The sequence below is a fragment of the Drosophila virilis genome, chromosome 2, assembly GCF_030788295.1.
Source record: "Drosophila virilis strain 15010-1051.87 chromosome 2, Dvir_AGI_RSII-ME, whole genome shotgun sequence".
NCBI classification, from domain to species: Eukaryota; Metazoa; Arthropoda; class Insecta; order Diptera; family Drosophilidae; genus Drosophila; species Drosophila virilis.
In genome coordinates, this window is record NC_091544.1 from 22,332,901 (window position 1) to 22,354,787 (window position 21,887).

General features: G+C 43.1%; 1 protein-coding gene across 3 annotated transcripts in view; it reads left to right on the forward strand.

Annotated features, from left to right (window-relative positions):
• hth (Meis homeobox homothorax) overlaps positions 1-21,887 on the forward strand; it is a 121,429-nt gene that overhangs the window by 77,350 nt on the left and 22,192 nt on the right. For 2 of the 3 annotated variants that reach the window (XM_015171770.3, XM_015171771.3), the window contains exons 8-10: positions 1,376-1,423; positions 17,037-17,132; positions 21,819-21,842. In XM_015171770.3, coding sequence (XP_015027256.1) covers positions 1,376-1,423; positions 17,037-17,132; positions 21,819-21,842 — 168 coding nt within the window. The remainder of the gene's footprint in view (positions 1-1,375; positions 1,424-17,036; positions 17,133-21,818; positions 21,843-21,887) is intronic. The other variant, XM_032433037.2, reaches the window with a different exon arrangement.

A 21,887-nucleotide genomic window follows, 5' to 3' on the forward strand; every position in this document is an offset into this window, starting at 1 on the left:
TGGCATTTTCGGGGCGCGTTGTTCATTTAACCGTGTTTAGTGTCTGTCGCTGTTGCGCTTTTTAATTTCATTTCGATTTGCTTTTTGCCAGTCGTCGGTGTCAGTGTCAGCTCCGAGTCCCGAGTCTCTTTTACAGCACGCTGAACAACAGGAACAAAATGATTTAAGATGTTCGACTGTCAGTGCTGACAACATTGACAGTAAAATTATTTCTACGCGCTACAGAAGGTTAATTATCATTGATTTATTTACAACTAAAACCAAAAAACAGCAAGAAGCAGCATAGTAGACGAAACAAGGACAACTCGTGCTTAAATGAACTACACCCAAATACCCTCTGAATTGTCCCAGGCAGTGGTATATAGTATATAGAAACATAGATACACATATATACATTCCATATACCCATATACATCATATGAAGCTGATTTTGAATATTATATTGTTATTATTATTATTATGATTCATAGAATATATGGAATATTATTAAACGTACACACTGAAATTTAAATAGAAGCGTTTTGGAGCGAGGGATTCCACCATCTAGTTAATATTCAGAAAATTGTTTTGGCACAGCAAATGGTTTACGAGCACCATATGATTGGCTTAAAATGCCATTTTATATGCCATAAAATGCAAAAATGTGCATAAAAAGCACAAAAAGACTTAAATAAAAATTAAATAATTTATTGAAATGAAATGCGTGCAAAACAAACATTCTGCAAACTAACAAAAAGCTAAAAAAGCAAAAGAAAAAATTACCCATGACAGCTATAAATATTTTCAAATAGACAAACAAACAAATAACAACAATAAAAAAATAAATTAAAAAAAATGTAAATCTGTGCGTTAATTTGCATTTTTGTTGCATGATAACAACGACAACAACGCCACAACAAACACGTTAAGCCGCAAGCCAAATTAAAACACGAGACATTGTTAAAATATTAAATTAAAATTAACATTGCAAAATGGCAATAGCGCGGGGCCAGCAGGTGCGGTGGGAGGCAGCGGTCAATAAAACTGCTTGTCAAAGTGAATTTAAAATAATTATTGTGCATAATGCGGCATGGAGCGTATTAAATTAAATGCTGCACAATAATCGAATTAATAACAATAATGCGTTATAAAAACAAAAAATATACATATGCGTGTGTAGACACTGTGAAAGTTGTGCACACACCATAGACAAAATAAAAAAAAAAAAACAGAAAAACAATAGAGGCTGGCAAATTTTGAAAATTATTTATTTATTTTAGCTGCATTATGTGGACTTTTCTCATATCTCCCATTTTTTTAAAATGTTAATTAATACAAAATGTGCATTAAATTGAAAGTGGCATTAATTTATTATGGTTCTTGTTTCTATTTGCAGATGGTAAGTTCTTATCATCACTCAATCCTTCAGAACTAACATACGATGGTAAGTCACATTTCACATTAAGTCATTTAACACATAGCATTATTTAGTATCGCGTGCATTTTCATTTTTATGGAGCCGCTCTCAGCTTGTCAGCTTCTCAGCTTCCGCACACGTGGCCCCAGCTGGTTCACACATTAATCAACTTAGCAAGTTGGCCAGCGATCAAACTTTGATGTCTGTCTGTCTCTTTGTCGGGCTGTCTGTTGGTCAGTCTGTCGGGCTGTCTCTCACTAATCCTTATTTGCCGGCTCGCTTAAACGCTCGCTCCTGCTGCCCGATCACGTTCAAGCTGGCTCACGCCCAGTTTGCGCGCCGAGGCCGCTTCCTGTTGGCCGTTTCGCTTAAAATGAGAAATTTCTTTTTAATTTAGACTTAAACAGATCTGGCGGCTGCAGCACAAGTCGCAGCAGTAGGAGCAGTAGGAGCAGCTGATAAAAAATCATTATAAAGTTAAATTTTAATTAAAAACTACAATCGATTATAAAAAGGGCAGACTGTCTGCGGCTCATAAATTGAACACACTGGCGGTCTCTGAGCTTTCAACGTGCATGCCACGCCTACCCACAACCCCCAAGCAGTAGTGACTATCAGCGCTGCTGCCACTCCACTCCGCTGCTGCTCCTCACAATAATGATGATGATGAACTTGTGCCAATTTTGATGTGAAAATCGGCGTCCGCGCTGTGCGCAGTGGCAGTTTACAGTTTGATTGTTGCCAGCCGATAGCTGGCTACGATCCAGACCCTTGCCGTGATTATATAAGCAGTGCTTTTCGCTTTCATTAATAAGCAGCAGCCACAGCGGCAACAACAATTAACCCACTAAGCGTTTGCCTGGCACGTGATTTTTGATGGAAATTTGATTTATAGTCTGCTTGTTGCCTCTGCTAAGCGTCGAGCGTCATAAAAACCAAAAGACAGAGAATAACACAATGCAGCTGTCCGTTGTGTTCTCCTTTGGGTATGGCATCTCTTTTTATGACGCCACGCAGCGTTAACTTGAGGAATGGCGTGTAAAATCAATAAGGACGTTAAAATTAGCAATAGTTGTAAAATTTGTCTGCCAGTAGCTGCCTCAAACGCAAAGGCAATGACCAGACGACATCGCCCAAACGCTAAAGACCAAACATCAAACACCTTACAACATACACCATACGCCCCGTTGCCGTTAGACGCTATTAATTTGGGTTTCTGTGGACCAGGACCTAGTAACCCAGTAAACATTGCCAGACACAAGTTTTTAGGCCCTGCCAGACGGAGCGAAAAACAAAACCCAAAAAAAATGCCAAAATGAAAATGAAATATGCCAAAAAGTGTAATTTGTATTATAAGCTACGTAGAGCGGCACAAGGACCGAACTGGAACACGCTTGTGTGTGACTTATGTGCGCCCACAACAACAACAACAACAACAACAAGAGCAATGACAACAACAAGAACAGCAATAAGAACAACAACAATATTAACAGCAACAATATGAACAAATGCAATGGCCACGGCCAGGGCCAGACACAAACACAGACACACAGAACGAAAGCGGCATTCACATAAAGTGAGAGCGAGAGAGAGAGAGAGTGAGCGCATTTAAGCACAACTTTAAATAATCGTCTGTCAGAACTGTCAAACAAGCCGGCGAGCGCTAGAATTAATGGCACAGTGCAAGACAAAGAGAGTGTGAGAGTGACAGAGAGAGGGAGAAAAGCATTTGTTTGGATGTGCTTGTGTGTGTCGCTTGCAATTTGTTTGCCCTGCGCAGGCGCAAAGCGTGCATTGAACCTGTGCCTGGCCTCTACCCGTATGTGGAGCAGACACACATAGACAGTCATACACACGCACATATATACTGACGGCCACAAGTTGAATTATTGTTTTTGCGCGTATTGAATGAGAGAGTGAGTGAGAGAGAAAGAGAACGACAGCGAGAGACGGCGACGCAGTCGCAGCGAGTTAAAAACAATGTCTGCCCAGGCGTCGACGTTGCTGCCAATGTCGCGGCGGTGCTTTATCACTTTTGCTGCTGCGGCTGCTCCCCTCTCTCACCCTCTCTACAAGTGTATTCGTGTGTGTGTGTGTGTGTGTGTGTGTGTGTGGGGTATTGGTGTATAAACTTTACACAAAATTAATGCGCTGTGCCGCAGCGGGCGAACTTTCAACTGTTGCTGCTGTTGGCTGCCTCAAGATGAAAAATTATTGCTTTTAATTTATTGCATAAACAAAAGCAATGTGTATCTGTGTGTGTGTGTGTGTGTACGTGTAATAGCGTTCAAGGTCATGGTTAAAGTATGCTCACACACACACACATTGACGTCGACTGCGCTGCTTGGGGCTTTCCCCGGCGTCGCAGTCGCAGCGCCGCTAACTGTCAAAAATGATTTAGTAGTTCAAAGCCGCGTTTTGTTGTCATTGGTGTTGTTGTTGTTGCTGCCCCGCTGCCTCTGCTGCCTCTGCTGCGAGCACATCATTTTTCGCACTTTTGCCGACTGCCGACTGACGACCGGTGCCTGTCAAAAGCAACTCCAACTACAGCAACAATAACGGCAGCGTTTGACACTTGCAACGGCCATTTTGACAGCTGGCAAAGGTCAAGCTGAAAGGAAAAGTGAGGCACAGTTTTTGATAGATTGGCGAGTTTCACTCATACGTAAATACTATACTGTATGTATGTGCACGTACGAATGTTGGCATTTGTGTGCCTGTGTGCGTCATTCATTCATTCATTCAATTGTTCGTTTAGACTGTCCGTCCATCAGTAAGTTGTCAAGTGCAGTGCAATTTTGAGGCATTCGCGCGTTTTTATAGTTCATTGCGCCCAATAAAAGCCAGCCAGCAATGACAGCAACAACAATAAAATGCCAAATCAAAATCAAAAACAGGCAAAATTAACTAGTCATAAAAGCGTAGAGACGAGCGGAGAGCCATAAAAAATACAAAATATCAAAATATCAAAATATTCACAAAAACCAGAAACATCAACGCCAAACGGCAACTGTTGATAGATCATTTGAAGCATATATATTTTTTTTATTGTTTTGCTGCCATTGTTGATGTTGTTGTTGTTGTTGTAGCTCTACGCGCAGCTGACAAATTCAAAACTGAAACTGAAAACTAAAAGCTGAAAACCGAGCGCCACGGCTAAAAACTTTGATTTATGATGTTGATAAATGAGAATTTAATAAATTTGCTTATTTGCTCGACGAGTTGCTTTCCGAGTGTCGGATTTGGTTTCGGTTTCGTTTTCAGTATTGAGTTTAGTGCGACTGCAAAAATCTAGAAATACAAAACGCGAATGACCAAACATCAATTAAATGTTGGCAGGCCTGGGGTATTCAAAGTTCAGATTGCGAATACCATGAGTTTCGCTCGATTTGATAGACAAATGATGGCGCCTATTTCAATAGATTAACATGCTCATAATGTTGTTTGAATGTCTCGGGTTTGTTTTTGTCGGTTTATCGGTTTCTTTATTTGAATTCGGTCTCTTTGGGTCATCCATTTGTAAAGCAACTGGCAATTGACAGTGGAACAGATGTTAAAGAGATTTTTGAAACTATACAATTTAAAATGTAGCCTAAATTCAAATCAATTTTGCAGATAATGAAGAAGTACAAACCGAATAGCCTTGTGAATGCATTGTTTGTGATATTGTCTGCCAGAAAGTCTATTAGTATAAGTAAAATAGTAGTGTGTTAAACTAACTTTCTTTTTAATAAATAAGCAGATGATCGATTTTTCATCAATTAAGTTCTCGTTTTCATACTTCGAGGTAGACATTTGGCCAATTCGAATTCATCTCTTGATACATGGCACTTGAAACATATAAGTAATACAATTTACCGCCCGGGCAATTCACTCCACTTCCTCCACTTCCACTCATCATAATTCCATAGCATATGCACGGAAGCTTAAGCTGCCAAAGGACCAAGTGTATTTGGGAGCCACGTCTACCCCGGCTCAAAAACATAAATCCACCACAATATGCGCTTGATATTCAGTTGATGCGCCCGAATCCTGGCGATTGTCCTGCTGAATTATGCATGCAACAAATTGTATAAAAATGTGTGCAACTTTGCGTAGTTACGTGCCGAAATTTGAAAATCAAGCGACCCTGCCCGGCCCGTAACGCCACACTCGATAGAGAAATTTGAGGCATACTTGTCAGACCAAATACGTACAGCCAGACAGAGCGTGTCCAGAGGCTCAGGGCTCAGAGTGAGTTTTGTTCATTGGATAAGCCAACCCCCAGAGGCGTAGGCAAGTTACTTGGGACGAGTGGGCCTGGTCTCTGTAACGTTTACAAAGTGATTACTCGTGTTTAAAAATTGATGACTGCTGTTGGACACGTTTTCAATTTGAAAAAGGCCACGAAAATGGTCCGTCTACTCCTCCTACACTGCAGGTGTCTTCGGCTTCGACTGAGCATTCAACGAAATTGAAACTTGTTATTGCTTCCGAACCAAACTCGAAACTTCAACGCCAACTCCATTCCCACCTCTAAGTGAACAGAGCGTTGAAAATTGTCACATAAAATCATTTGGACGACCTTTGGCTTCTCGTTAAAAGCAAACGATACAAGTTCTTCCATTCGTTTGTCTCTGTTAATAGGCAGCAGAATGAGAGAGAGAAAATAGTTGTCATCTGTCGAATGGCAATTAAATGCTTTGGGTATCGTTAAATCATCAGCGATGACTGACTCGTGGCTGCTGTCTGTCCTTGAAGATTTACGGCTGCTAAATGCTGCATTCGTTTTATTTGTCAGATCATCGATAATCAATTTCCAAAGACGCCACACATTCCGGCCTTTTATGATTAGCTATAAAATCAACAGCCAGGTTTAAGTGGATTAGCAACCGGTCGCTGGCTGTAACCAAATATTTTAATGGCACTCAGCAAAATAGTCAAAAATCGTCTAATGAATTGCTGTTATTTATAACTCAACAGTTTTTTATTCTGAATTTTAAAGTAGCTTCAAGTGGACTTTTATTCCGCTAGTAAAACTTCAGTTTTTTGGGTGTGGTCAAGGCCGCAGCTAGCCCTTTTAGAGTCACATTCGCGGAATGCTAACAAAAACTGTAACCAGGATGTCAGAATTTCAGAGAAGGCCGGCAACGCCTTGAGGTATGCAGTGCTTTTACTGTGTATGCGAATGCATAACTCTAAGGTGTATAGGGGGCATATTTGTGTGTGTGTATGTGTGTGTGTGGTTAATGTATGCGTGAGCGCTGGCCAAGTATGCAGCTAAGCACATTCAAGCCAACTTTGTGGCAGTTGCATGTAAAGTTTAGACAGGTTTTTATTAGCCAGCAGCTGCTTCGTTTTGGCTTAAAGTTTGATTAAACTTCAGCATTGATAGCGAGCTCAAACTCAAGCTACAAATTTATAGACAGTGCCAGTATATATAGTCCCGCTATACATATATATAGCTATACACACGCAAGCATGTTCAACTTTGATATAGCTGTGGAACGAATCTACTCTACGTATTCATGCGCCCACAACACTAACAATGTGATTGCGCTGCAGTCGTGGGTTGGGGCTGTTTTCGGTGGAGGCGTGTGTTGGGGCATATCCATTTGCCAAAATAGCAAAACTTGCATAAAAACTTTGCGCAACAACTTGGACTTTTTCATCAAACAAAACAACAAACTAAAGCAAAATGAAACAAACTTTTAATGCAGCCAGGGAGAGCAGAGCCAACCGAAAGCAAGCAGGAGCAAACCCACACACACACACTAACAGACACACAGGCGCGCACACTCTACGTCCCGCGTCCTGGCACAGCTGTCAGTCAGTCGAGAATATTTTCACACACACTCATAGAGATAGAAGCACCAATACAGAGACTCCTCGGAAAATAGCAGCCAACATGGCGAACAAAAGTTTCCACGCTGCGGCAAAAAGCGGAAATGCATTCAAAATCTAATATGGCAGCCATGGTCATGAGCAGCAGCAGCAGCAGTAGCAGCAACTGCGACTCTTTGCTGGAAAAGTAGCAGCTAAACAAAGAGACTAAAGAGTGCCAAAGAAGAAAATGCAATTTTCTGAAAAACCCATTAAATGTTAGCCAGAAATAAAAAAAAAAAAAAAACAGAAAAAGGAAAAGGAAAAGAACGACTTCCACTACGACGATGAGAACTGCAAATAAAGCAAAACCAAGAGCCGAAGCTGTAGCTGTAGCTGGAACCAAAGTCGAAGATTGGTGGCGGGAGCTGAAGTCTGGAGGCGGGGCTCGTGATAGACTAGCTATGTATAGAAAGTATGTGTGTTTCTATATAAAATACTGTCCGCCACCCCCCCTTTGAGCATGACTTGTGTGTTTTAAAAGGCAGCGCCTTAGCATGAAGCCATTAAAAGCACTTTAAACTACCGAAGAGCTCAAACAATGAGGGCCTTAAAGTCGACTCGACTCGCAGCTGCACATGTCCATGCACATCCACGTCCACATCCACATGTCATATACAAGGCTCCCAAAAGGCGGCGCCTGGCGCAGGCACAATGCGCTGATAGAGCCATTTACGCCGTCAGCACATAATGATGACAATGCAGGCGACTGGTGGGTGTATATGTGGTGTGTGTGTGTGTGTGTGTGTGTGTGTGAGTGTGTGTGAGTGTAGCAGATGCAACGTCTACTGACGGATTTCCATGGCACATAACAACATTGCCTTGGGCCGCGTTCGTCTGCTATTGAAAGGCGCAGACGATGTTGCAGATGCAGACGTGGCCAGGACGAATGGAGCCACCCAAGCAGCAGCCAGAGGACGAGCAGTGCCAGCAGCAGCAGCAGCAGCCGCAGCAGCAGCAGCTGTTGTTATTTCTATGCCATGTCCTCTGTCTGTTCATTTATCTCGCTGTCTGCGTATATATATATATATTTGTGTGTGTGAGTGTGCGTGTTTGTATGTGTATTTGCGGCAAGGATATATGCCTGACGATGAAATTTAATGGGGTGCTTTGATGCGATTGGTTTTCATATAACGCAGGCGCTTAAAATCATCGAATCATTCAAAAGAAAAGTGAGCTGACTGCTCCACACACTCACACATACACACACATACTCAAACACACAGACGTTGCTGGAGCAGGCGCCAAGAGAGCGCCGAGCGCCAAACGTTGCCTGGAAGAAGAAAAAATAAAACACAAACACGCAGCCCGTGTATAAGAATTTTTCTGCTGACTGGAAAAAAAAGAAGTGTAGAAAAAATACGAAAAAAAAGAGGGACATAGAAAAGTGGGAGCTGCTGCAGTGTAAATGCTGTGTGTGTGTGTGTGTGTGGCATTTTCCTTGGCTGAAGCCACCGAGTCGCTGTCGGTTTTATATAAAAGGCTGCCACGACAACGACGATGAGGACGGCGATGATGACGACAACTGAACTCAACTCAACTTTGAGCTGGAGCTGAGCTCAACACGAGGAGAGCCGCAAGCGCCGAGCAGCGTTGTCCGAGTCGCTGCTGGAGAAGGCAGGCGAAGGAGTCTCTATTGCTGTCGTAGTCGGAGTTCTCGCCAATACGCATACAGCCAGCTGCCACACACAGCTCAACCCAGACACACACACACACACACATACATGCATAGTTTTTTTGGTCTGCGCATGAAAAACGCGTTTCTTCATTTTATATGGTTAGCATTTATTTGTGTGTTGTTTTCTCTTCTTTTTTAATTTGTGCACTGTTTCAATTCACATTCATGTATGTGTCCAAAGATGTTTAACGAACAAATTGACCATAGTCTCAAATTTAAATTCGTATAAGCTTTTAACTAGCTATATAGACACTTATTTCATTACCTAATCTAAAAAAAAAAGGTGCTAGACGAGTTCCCCTTTGTAAATCAACAAGTTTTGAGCAACGCCGAACAGCAATCACGTCAATTTAATTGACAGACAGAAACCAGTCACAGCAATATGCTAAGGTGACACAAACACCTGCGAGTGCAGGGTACTTGCAACAAGACACATTAACACTAAACAGCACCCAGATATCCCCAGATCCCGGTAGTGAGGGGGCCTGGAAGACCCTCAAAACAAAAGGAGCTGCGCGGCTGCGACTTAAGACCGCGAGCTGCAACAACAAATCACACAGCCAAATTTAGTCTGTCTGTGTGTGGGTGTGTGTGTGTGTGTGTGCGAGTGTGTGCAGTCAAGCAGTAGGCAACAAAAATTACACAAATACACACACACACATGCAGGCCGCACTTATCGATTATTGTAGCATACTTACTGGCGTCAGTTTGTGTGTTCCCTTTGCGACGACAAGCGGATTACTCTTTTCTTTGAGTGTGTGTGTGTATGTGTGTGTGTGTGTGCCATTTATATAATGCTTTATGTGCACAATATATACATATATTGGGGGCTCGAAAATTACTCAGCTGCCTCAGTTGCTGCCTTTGTTTAAGCTCTGCCGCGTCATGCTCAAGTGCAAGTAATGGCAATTTGCTGGACAGTGTAAGCGCCAACCCCCAACAAGGGAATACTTTTAAAGAAGGAGGCTTTGCAGCGCGACAGCTTTAAAAGTCCAGTTTTATGAACTCAAGTCTAGTCAAAAACTCAGCTGTATATAGCATAGCACACACGCACACACACGCACACGCACACACACTTACATTTGCCAAGTTGTAGACGCAATGACAGCGACTATTTAACACGCATCATAGCATGAATTTTATGTGTGCACTCACACAGACAAACAGACCGAGTGTATGTGTGCGACTGTAAAAAAGGAAAAACCAGTGTCAAGGTTAACGACCAATGAATTTATTTTGCTTGAATAAATTTTACGATAATGAGGAAATTGTCGTTGTCGTTTTGGGTATTTTTAATGGTCGTAATGTTGGCGCTTGCTACACGTTATTCTTATTGTTCTTGTTCTTGTTGTTGTTGTTGTCGTTGTTGTTGTTGTTGTTGTTGGTGGTGTTGAAGTTGTGGCTGTTAATGCGCCTGCGTCTTAATGCGCAAGCGAGATGTAAAATACGGACTTGCATGCATGTGCGTGTATGTGTGTGTAGCTGTTATTAAAAACTGTCAGACAATTAAGCAGCAGCCATAAAAAGCTGAGCTGAGCTGAGCTGAGCTATGAGCTGCAGAGCTTTGTATGCCACACAAACAAAATATTTGTATATATATATGTGTTTGTGTGTTTGTGTGTGTGTGTGTTACATTAATATAGTTTCACGATTTGTTTGTCTGGTCGCTTATCAGGAATGCCGCAAACGTTTTTCAATTTCCGGCTGGCACAGTTTCCGCTACACTCTTCAGTTTGCTTCATTCAAGCAAAAGTAAAACTGGAACTGGAACTGTAACTGTTACGCGGACTGTTCTGTTCGGCTTGGCTTGACTTGGCTGGGTATCCTGTGTGTGCTGAAGGACTCGCACTGGCCGCCGTGCACAACTCCATTTTACGTAACATTAATTCCGTGATTTATTAGGGTCACGTGACCAACGCAATGGACGAGTGAGCCGCACAAGTCACGAGGCTGCCAGACGACGAGGCTGTCGCTATTGACCGCAGGAGTGTAAGGGCGCGAGGAAGGGAGAACATGGTAGGGCATGGGTTCCCAGCAGCAATAGCTCATCAAATGTAGCTAATTTAAGCCAAATCAGTTGAAGCCAAAGGCAACAGCAAATAAGTGTATATAATATATGAAGAATTCTTGCCCAGACAGGCGAAAGAAAGAAACAAGTTTAGCTGTTGCTGACGTTAGTCTTGTTGTTGTTGTTGTTGTTGCTGCTGCTGCTCTTGCCTGTGTGTAGGTGTCATAAAGTGCATTCACATGAATGCGATAAAGTTTATTGTCAGCCTGCACCGGCGACTGCTTCGAACTGGCTGGCAACAAGAAAAATTAATACCAAAACATTTGCCTCGCAACGTTGTTGTTGTTGTTGTTGCTGTTGCTGTTGCTGTTGTTGCTGTGGTTGCTGGGCCAGAGATCGCACACGCCTACGCAAACATGTCGCAACTGTCATTTCAGCTTAAGTTGGTCCATTGTACGTTTATATTAGTCGCGCGGGCCTGCATTCAGATAAAGAAAGACCTGGAACGCTGGCCTGAGCACCGGCTCCTCCGTCGACTCCAAGTGCTGATGATGCTGATGTGGCTGTTGTTCTTGTCTTGTTATTCGCCGTGTGTGTCTTGTGTGAGCGAGAAGAGTTACGAGCTGTGCGTCTGACTTTCAAATTCATTTCAAGTGTAAAGCGATATGTCGCCACGCAGCCAGGCGGGCAAGCGGGCAACCGGGCAACCGGGCAGACAGACAGGCTGTCGAGGGGCGGACTGCAGTATGCTGCGTATGAGAATGAGGCTGAGCTGGCAAGTCTGGCAGCGGGAGCACTGGAGAGCCTTGTCGAGCTGGTGACAAACTTTGCCTTGCTTAAGTTACAAGTCATGTTCAGCATTTTTCCTGAATTCTGTTGTATTTTTTGTTTTGCATTTTGGAAATTTTATTGAATTTGCAACAGCATCAAAATCGACATCAGATTGCTTAAAAGCTTTGCCATATGCCAGTTAGCCCGCCACGCCCATAGCACACACACTCAAATAAATGAATATATATATCGTATATTATGGTATAAGCTTTTTAATCCATTTTTGGGCTTATGTTTGCATTTTTAAATGCATTAGACACGAGCTCAACAACTGAACTGCAACTGTCTCGCTCCCACTTCGCAGCTCGCAATCTCTGCCACACCCACTCCCATTTTCTCTCTCTCTCTCTCGCTCTCTCTCTCTTTCCCACTCTGTGCACGTTTAAGTCTGCCATTATTTTGATAACTATGCGCGAAAAGCTTTTTTCATTTGAATTTAACAAAAATGTAGCGTACGTCGCCATGGAAAATGTTGTAAAAACTGCAACGCAAAATGCCACCAAGCAGCAACAACAGCAACAACAACAACAGCAACAACAACAACAACAACAACAACAACAGCACCAACAATGGCACCACGCAGACAACAGTCGTTGTTGTTGTTGCTTTTGCACAGTCGTAAAGCAGCTGCAGCAGCGCCACCTTCCGACCAAACCGAAAACATAGGTGGAATAAACGACGGGAGCATATTCACTAAGAAATACCCTATAAACAAAAAGTGTCCGGAAAATTTCGAACTGATTAGTATATAAATAGTATGCCAGAAAAGAAGAATTGTTAAAATCGCTCCAATTTAAGTCAACAAACTGTTAACATCTTTCCATTTCGAAATTTTTAGTGCAGGAAATTATATAAGCATATATATATATATATATATATATTGCGATTCAAAATTCTCATTTAGCTTCATTTAGTTCTCATATCTTTAAAATAACCGTTGAATCATTTTACATACGGGGTATACATAATAAAAAAGACAACTGAAAAAATTGGCTTTTGCATTTTGGTCCTTAAAATATTGGAAACAACAAAAAGTTGCATATAAAATTCGTTTCTGGATGTAAAAATTACACAAAAAGCAGCAAAACTTTGCAGTAAACAACAAGGAGCAAAATGAAGAACTCGTGTGAGAGAGAGATAGAGTGAGGAAGGAAACAAGGAAGTATGTGTGTGAGAGAGACAGAGAGATAAGCTGCAACAGAGATGGAATGAGAAATGGGCTTTAGCGGACTTAAGCGCAATTTAAAAAGTTTATGTGGGATCATGCGAGAGAATGCTAGAGCATCTCCATTGTAGAATTTATAAAAATAGGTTAAACAGATATAACATTCACATTGAATGAGTTAGTAAATTGATTTATGTTAACATTATGCACGCGCCGAATGTTAAGAGAAGTTTACTGAATGCGGCGGCATATTAGGTAATTTATCAATTATCATTAATTGAAACTATTTGGATATTCGCGCGATGGCAACTGGCTACAGGGTATGCCAGAGTCGTGCCGATTTGCGGGTTTGCTGTCTCGCGTAACCCATTTCTACATCCATCCACAGCCCGCAGTCGAGATCCAATTTAAGGGCTCCCTGTCTGGGCAAAGCCGGAGCCCTGGCGGCCAGCCGCCGGCAAATGCAGCAGATACCAAGAGACAGCAACAGACTTCGTGCCCTCGAACTGACAGCCCCCCAATCACCCTTTATGAGCCTTCATTATCGTTTAGCATTTGGAGTGTTTCCTTCATTTGGACACCTGTAGAAGACTTTGTTCGATTGCTAAGTAAATTCCTGCAGCGGTGCTGCCCTCTCAATCTACGCTCCTTTGCCCACTTTGGTCGCATTTCACGCGCTCAACCAATTGGAAAATTTACACGTGCAAAATGATGAAAAATTGCTGCGGTTTTCTTTTATTTTTTCATTTCGGTTTTTTGGTTGTTGTTTTTAACGCGCCGCCGTCATTGGAAATTGTTGGGCATAAAATTGGAAAAGCCAACAAATATTTTCACTGCAACATTTTCATTTAAAGTTTAAAGAGAGACACACACACACACACACACACACACAGGAACATCCGTATGAATTTACTTGTTGTTTTCGTTATTTTCTTTTCATATTTTTTGTTTTGTATTCGTTTTGTGTGTTATTTAAATGTGAACATTGTTGTATTTTTGTCATTTGGTGGCTGTTGTTGTTTCTTTGTAATATTTTTAATTTTGCGCAGGCAGCGACATAAATCATTTTGTCGCGCATTGCAAAAATTCCAAAAGAGCAAGGCGAAAAAATTACAAAAATTTTTAAATTAGCTCGCAGCGCACACACACACACACACACACGCACACACACAGAAAGAGAAATATAAGGAATGAAATGGAAATGGGGGCGACTGGGTGGGCCATGTTTGGGGCTGGAATTAAATTTTCATATGAAAAAGTCGTAGCAACAACAATGTGAGCGCTGTGAGTAGTTGGAGGAGGGGCGGTCTGGGTTCGAGGGGCGCTGGGGAAACAAAGCCAAATAGTAGAAAATTGGAAAGATGAAGTTGATTGTGATAGCAACAATGTTGCGCCACGACGGGCCTGTGCGCTGTGGCCGGGCGCGCGATCGAGAGCGGGGGCAGGCCCGGCAATAGGGGTACGTACACTCTGTTCTAAACCAAGAAAAAAAAAAAGCCATTTTCAATTTTTCTACACAAAAATGCGAGCGTCGAAGCAACGCTGCTAAAAACTTTGACGACAGACAGAAAAAGCAGCGTGCGAGGGGGGGCGGGTGGCGGGTGTTGGACGTAGGAGGGCGGCGCGGGGAGGGAAGGGTGGCGGAGGGTACGGGCCTGTTAGCTGGGATGGAGGGGGTAGCCGCTTGCGCCTTGCAGTAGTCGCTGGCAAGTGATAAATCATTTCAACTGTCACTTTCGAAACACAATTTTATCTAAACACACACACACACACGTATATATATATATATAAATATATATACATACAGAGAGACAGCATAGATACAGATACAGAACAGACGTTGGTATTTGGGGTTTAATTGTTGTTGTTGTTGTTGTTGTTGTCTGGGGTGGCTTCTATTTCTAAATGTCCAAATGGAAAATTCGTTGTGCCAGCATGTATGTGCTTGCGTGTGTGTGCGTGTGTGTGCCACTCGCTGTTGTTGTTGTCGTTTGAGCTGCATTTGAACTTTGTGCCTGGCGATAAGAACGCAGTGCATTTGGCTGTTTGTCATTTTCTCATCGGCTCTAATCAATGGCAGCCCGAAAGAGTCTAGCGCCATTTATCAGCACTTAAGAGCGGGTGCCGTAGTGTCAAGACGGCGGGGGGAGAGGGAGTGGGAGTGGAAGAGGGGGCTGACACTCAAAATAGTTGAACTATAAATAGCGACGGAAAATGGGGCTGCCGAAGGCGAAACAATAAATGTTTTTCGCCTTTTCCAAATTGTGTTATTTAAAATGTCATAAATTCGTGTTGTCTACAAAGTGAGCAAAACAACAACAACAACAACAATCACGAAAACTATAAAACTATTTGAGTTAAATGTTAGGGCTTTGTTTTGGCGCTTGTTGAGGTTGTGGCGCGCGCATTTTTTGTCAATTTATTGATTTAACATTGCATAATGAGTAGCAGCAGCAGCAACAACAACTACAAAATCATTAACTTGGCTTTGGCGTCTACAAACAAAGCGCCAACAGCAACAGCTACAACAACAACAACAACAACAAGGAGAAGAAACCTTAATATTGACTGGTCGCTGCGTCTCGCAACTCAATTCGCCTTCAATTCGCTTTGCTCACGCACACATGCCTGTACACCCGTCAGTATTTGACTAGTGCCATCTCGCTTGCACAAGCGCGACAGCTGCAATATCAGCAGCTAAGCAATGGCGCTGCCTTCTTACGATATAAGCAGCCAGTGCGCTCAACTTACGATACGCTTACGATACGACGACGGGGAAATCGCTTGTAGCTGTGTGCGTGTGTGAGTGTGCCGCTCTCTGAGAGCGCTTCAGCCCAGACTGTTTGGCTCGGGCTGCCGTTGAGTAGTTTCTGCCGCGGCCGCCGTTTCTTTTTTCCTTTTTTTTTAGATTTTATTTTTTAACTATAAAAACGACAATAAAATTTTTAGTGCTAAGATTTATGTGCGAACAATTTGGGCTTTTGTCTCCGCTCTTGCTCGACTCAATTAATTTGTTTTCTTTTGTGTTTATTTTCATTTTTGTTCATTCATTTGATTATTTTTGAGCGCATTTTTGATTAAACAGGTGCGACAGCTGTGTCATCTAATATGCCATTAATATTTTCATTATTTTTTTTTTTTTGCTTTAAACTAAGCCCAGCCAAATTGTCAACCCTCGACTGCATTTTAAAAGCGCCAGAGAGCCAGTGGGGTGGCCCCTTGTGTGCACGATAAACACCCCACAAAAGCGTCCATAAAACGTGCCCATTACTACCAAGAAAATTGCCCATTAAGAAAACGAGGCAGACGCCTTGTTGCTGTTGTTGCACTGGCCAAGCTTGAATTTAAATAAAGGTGCGTCGCCCTCACTGGGCAACAACAACAACAACAACAACAAAACAAAAAATACAAAAAATAATAGAAGTCGCTGCCAGCTGGCAGGGGGCGGGGGTAGCCAGCCCCTGCGCTGGCAACGCCCAACCACTTGGCCCAGTGTCTTCATTGTGCTTTAGAGCCAATAAACCAAATTATTATTGGCGCCATTTTCATTCTGCCACTTCTTATTTTCTTGTTGTCCACTTTTTAGGCAACTGCGTATTTCATTTAAAGTTTTATGCGCCTAAAGTGCCCATAAGCCGGCGAGCGTGGGTCGCGAGGGGGTGGAATTAGGAGGGGGTGTGTGTGTGTGTGTGTTGGTAGTCGTGAGCTTTAGATAGTTGTGGGTGCGAGCTTAGAGCGTTTCACTGTCAGTCAATGTCGCCTGACGAAAGCTGCTCGCCAAGTGTGTGCAAAAGTGTGTGTGTGAGTGTGTGCGAGAGCTTGTGTGTGAGTGTGTCTATGCTGGCTTAACTTATTTAACATACTGTCAATATTGGGCAAATCTTGAAGTTGACAAGTGTTGCAAATCGCGTGCGACAGTCAGTCGGCTCGAATCGAGCCGTTTCGAGTTGAGTTTGGGGCTTTGAGCGGACGGCAAGATAGCTTAAGAACTCAAGCACTTGAGAATTGATATATGCTATGATTACTTAAAGCAGTTATGAATTTTCTTTATCGTTTGATTCGATAAACTAATAAGCGGCTTTTCTAACTCTTTCAGGACGATGGTGTCGAAGAGAATGGTCCTCACCTGCCGATGCTCGCAATGCAGACGCCTCGCGGCGACTGTATTCCTCAGTCTTCCTTGGTAGTCCTGGTAAGTATCAGATTTGTTCATTATCAAACTCGGCTCACCTCTTGTTGGCCACTTTATCAGTCTTATGACCCAGCGACCAACTGACGTCAATGTTTCCATTAGATTTCATTGATTTACAATATCAATTCCCCCCCCTTTTTTTTGCTTTCTCGTTTTGTTTTTTTTTGGTAGGTAGTTAAACAGAAACCTGCCGCATGATAGTGGTGTGGCATTGTTTTTTCCTGTTTAAGGTTTTTTTTTTTTTGCGATTGTTTTGTTGTTTTTTTGCTATGCTATCGCCGGCACCAGAGAGATCTGTTGGCCAGATTGTGCCAAAGAGTTAACGTTAATGGCAAACTACTAACAATGGCCGCTGCCTCACGGCCTGGCGCAGTAGGTAATTTCTATAATGATATACGAACTTGCCACAGGCCACAAAAATGCCAAACAAAGGCTGTCGAGTAGGCTCAGCCAGTTGGCCAACTGCTCCGCCTGCCACTCGCCAACTGGCCAACTGGCCAACTGGCAATGGCCACAGCAACAGCAGCAGCAGCAGCAGCATCTATGGCCATGAAGCTGATAATGGCGTTCATAGTCATGTGGCAGACGGGCAGCCAATGGATCAGGATCAGAAGCAGACACTCGCATCAGGCAATGCCACGAAATGGCCCAGCGTGGATCTAAACGCATTGCATTACACTAGGCAACAACTGTTTTTGGCACGGGATGAGATTGTTTCATTTCCACATTATCTGAATAATGTAGGCCCTATATATACTATACTATACTAGCTAACTTTTGAGGTTTATGTTGCATGAAATCAGAGTCTATAGCATATACAATTCACTTAAGTTTGTCTCGGCTGTTCGTGTGCAGCATTTTGTTGCATAGTGTAGTTAGACAGGCTCTTTCTGAGGTAATCCATGGGGCGGAGCTCATGCCTGCAATGCGTGCCAATTACATGCAGCTTTCTTCTAATACACACACATCCATTGCTTCTTTTCACCTAACCGATTCGCAGTATTTCGCTCTGTCTTTATGTCTATGCTGTAATCAAAATTCCAAGTGCCAGCAGGTTGCTCACTCGAGCAATTCGTTAAAGTCAATTTGCAAATCATTTTTCCATTGAAACTCAATCTACGTCCACGTGAAAATACCCAAAAGGAATGAACTTGCGGCTCAACCTGCCGTCCGCCGAGTTGTCCGTCGTCTCCAGTCTCTAGTCTTCTTCAGTCTGTCGTCTCTTCAGGCTTAGCTTCAGCTCCACATCCACATTCACAACCGCGTCGCTCTGCCTCCTTTGCCGCATCGATAATAATGATTTTCTTTGAAATGCATACTTGAGCTGCGCCTCAGCCCCAGCCTCGACTTTGGCCCCGTGGCTATGGCTATGGCTATAGCTGTGGCTGTGGCTGTGGCTTTAAAAAACTGACAGACAACTTTGTGTGCGCTGCAGCTTTGCGGGGCTTAGACTTCGATGGCTTCGAACGTGGTGTAATAATACTAAATTGTTGCTGATTATCCTTTTGGCGGTTCGCCTTTGGACATGTTCTTGGCCTGGGCCCTGTCTACGTTTTTGGCTGTGTTTCTGGCTCTTTTGCATACGCTCTGTCTGTTACCTGAAAATGGCGTCACAGTCACTGAGCAACAGCTACAGCAGCAGCAGCAGCAGCAGCCAGGGCAGAGGAGGGATTTCTATGTTCTGGGTTCTGTGCATCTGCATCTCTATTTCGACTGGAACTCCGCCTCGTTCTCCTTCTCCTTGCCCTCTGTGAATGTATTTCTATGTGTGTGTGCTGGCTTGATTTTGAAAGAAATCAAGCAAAAATCAAAGCCCAAGCCGCCAAAACCAAACCACTTGGACTCGAGTGGAGTAGAGTGGAGTGGAGTAGAGTGGTGTGCTGTGGTGTGGTGTGGTGTGGTTTGAAGTGGAGCCGAGCGACGAGGCCCACTTCAATAGCCACATAAATAGACTTGGAGTCGCGCTTGACTCTGTTACTCTTTGGCGGGCATTGGAAAATCGTGTGGTCTGTGCTCGTCCGTTGGTTTTTCTACGGGTTTTGTTTTGCCTAGTTTTTTCTTCTATTTTTTTTTTTTGGGTGCTTCATTTTTATGCTTCACTTGGCCGCTTTGTCGGCACTTGAGCCGAGCGCTTTTCCACTCCACACGTTTTTCGCAGAAACTTTTCTGTCGCGCTTTGGTAATTACCGTTAAATGACCCAAGTCGCCAGCCCGCTACTACTCCCCCTTCTCCTCCCCCAACCCCTCTCCGTTTTAGCAACTACCATCACCTCCACCTCGTTCCCAGAGCTGTCAAACTGTGAGTCGCCGCCAAGTTGACGCAGTCCTTGACAATTGTCAACTGCTGGCAGCCTCAAGGCTGAGCTTCAGCTTCGCCGTCTGCAAATTAATTGCGCCCAGACCAGAGAACGAAAAGTGAAGACCAGAAACCAGCAGGCAGCAGCCAGCAGCAGCAAGAGGCCGCAGCCTAAGCCCAGACCCACAAGTTGTCCAAGTCGACGGGCCAAACAAATTTTGCATACCAAATGCTATTTGTTGTTGCTGTTGTTGCCGCTGCTTTTCTGTCTTTCTGTTGTATATTTTTTTTTTGCGCTCCGCAAAGTTTGTCGAAGTTGCACTTTGCATTTTAACAGTCGGCGACAACTTCCAGCAAAATCAATTAACAAACAATAAACGTTTGTTGGCCAAGCCAGACACGTATTTTATTTAAGTATCTAGAATATTAAAATGGGATCAGACACGACTTGTTGTTGTACAGCCAGAAACAGAGAGAGAGAGAGAGAGAGAGAGAGTGAGAGAGAGAGAAAGAGGGGGAACAGTGACAAAAATTGAGGCACTGCGTCGGCGACATTCATTGAAACGTTTTCGGAATATTTGAGCGGCTTCGGAGCGCTTTGCGTTGCTTTCTTTAATGCGTTTGGCTGCGGCTGTAACAACAGCAACAACAACAACAGAAACAGCAACATCTACAATCCGAAAGATACTTTTTTGTTGGCCCGACTCAAAAAAAGTGCAATGTGTGAGTGAGCCGCGAGCTGGAACTGATGGCAAGTCGGGCTTAATCTGTCGCAATGCCTGGAGGCCTTGGTGAGAACCACGAACCACCCAGCGACCGCCGACGGGCACCGCATCAACTTAAGACGATTATTTATGAACTGCCGGCCAGGCCAGCGACTCTGGACACTGGCAATGGACTGTTGGCTCGACAGCAATGGCCGCTGCAGGACACTGACATCGACACCGATCCGCACCGCCAGCGCGACACCATTGAACATTGTACATGTGTACAATGTACAATGTAGCAATGCGTGTTCGATGACTTAAATGACAACGAACGCAGACGACGACGATGTGTGAGGATGTGAGGAGAGTCTGAAACGCAGAGATGCGGAGATGCGAATGCCAGGCGAATGCCAGGCGAATGCAACGGAGCTGTAACAAAAGTCCAGCCTTCAGTTCACAAAATACTCTTAGCCATGTTATTACAAAGTGGCTAAATGACTGCTAAAGTATGAAGGCCACAAGTTTGAGCCCCAGCCGAAGAAAGAGCCTGGCCCAGAATGAGCTCTCGAACTCAATCAGCTGCCTAGATAAATATCACGCATATCTGGCGAGGCAGCTATTATATACATAGATACATGTGTGTTGTATCTTGCGTTTGTATTTGGCATATCCGTGCACATGCTCCGAGTCCCTGGACTCTGTGCCTAGGTGGCTACCCCTGGCCTCTGGGCCATAAAGAATACAAGGAATGGCAAATGGCCAATGGTCTCGTTAAGGTTAATTCTAAAGCTACACGAATATTTTATGCGAGCTTAACTCACAGCAAAAAGTAGAAAAAAAAGTAACAGAAAGGCAGATGAGATACAAGATTGACTCCGGATTTAGGTAACATCGCATCAAATTTGCATAATGCCCTCGGCTTAAAATGATTATAAACTTTGCGTAAAAGCAGAGCAAAACTATAAAAACCATCTTTTGATTTGCGTGTGAAAATGCAGCAAATATAAAAAATATAAAAACCAAACAGAAAATTAAATTAAATTTTGTATACATATGAATACAGCTTAAAGGGGCAAGCTTTGTTTTATTTCTGTTTATTTATTTTCGTTGTTGTTTTTTCTGTATTCCAATTTGCTGCATTTGATTTGCTCCAAATATTTTCGGTTCACACTTCGGGCTGATACCGGAGGTTCCATAGTTTTTTGATTGATTGCCGGGCTCCCTCCGCTCCGCTGCACAATGCGTGCGAGAGTGTGTGAATATATATCATATTTTTATAGCAGCAACACAAAAAACATTCTGCGGTCAAAGTCTGCACGAAAATTTAAAACATTTGATTTTTTTTTTTTTAGTTTTTTTTTTTTTTTGGTTAGCCCGCAAGCGAACTGTGATGCAAGCCTGGGTCACAAAAAATACGAAAAGATTTATTGTGGTTCGAGCTTTGAGGTCTGAGAAATTTTTGAATGCCAGCGAATTGAACTTGTTGAGGAAGATAATTCATCTGTGTTTGTCGAGACCGTACTATGGCCAAATTTTGTAGAAATTTGTTGCTGGTGGCGTTAATTAAATTAGAGTGAAAGGTGGGCGTTAAGATCCCTGTGTGCAGTTCATAAAATATGTATATGGATATAGATGTGAATTCTTGACTAACCTCTCTCCTTTCATCTCTTGTTTTCTTTGCAGACAATTTCGGAACGAGCGCAAGCGGTAAGCTTTCTCTTTAAAACATTATTATATATCTACTTATGTGCC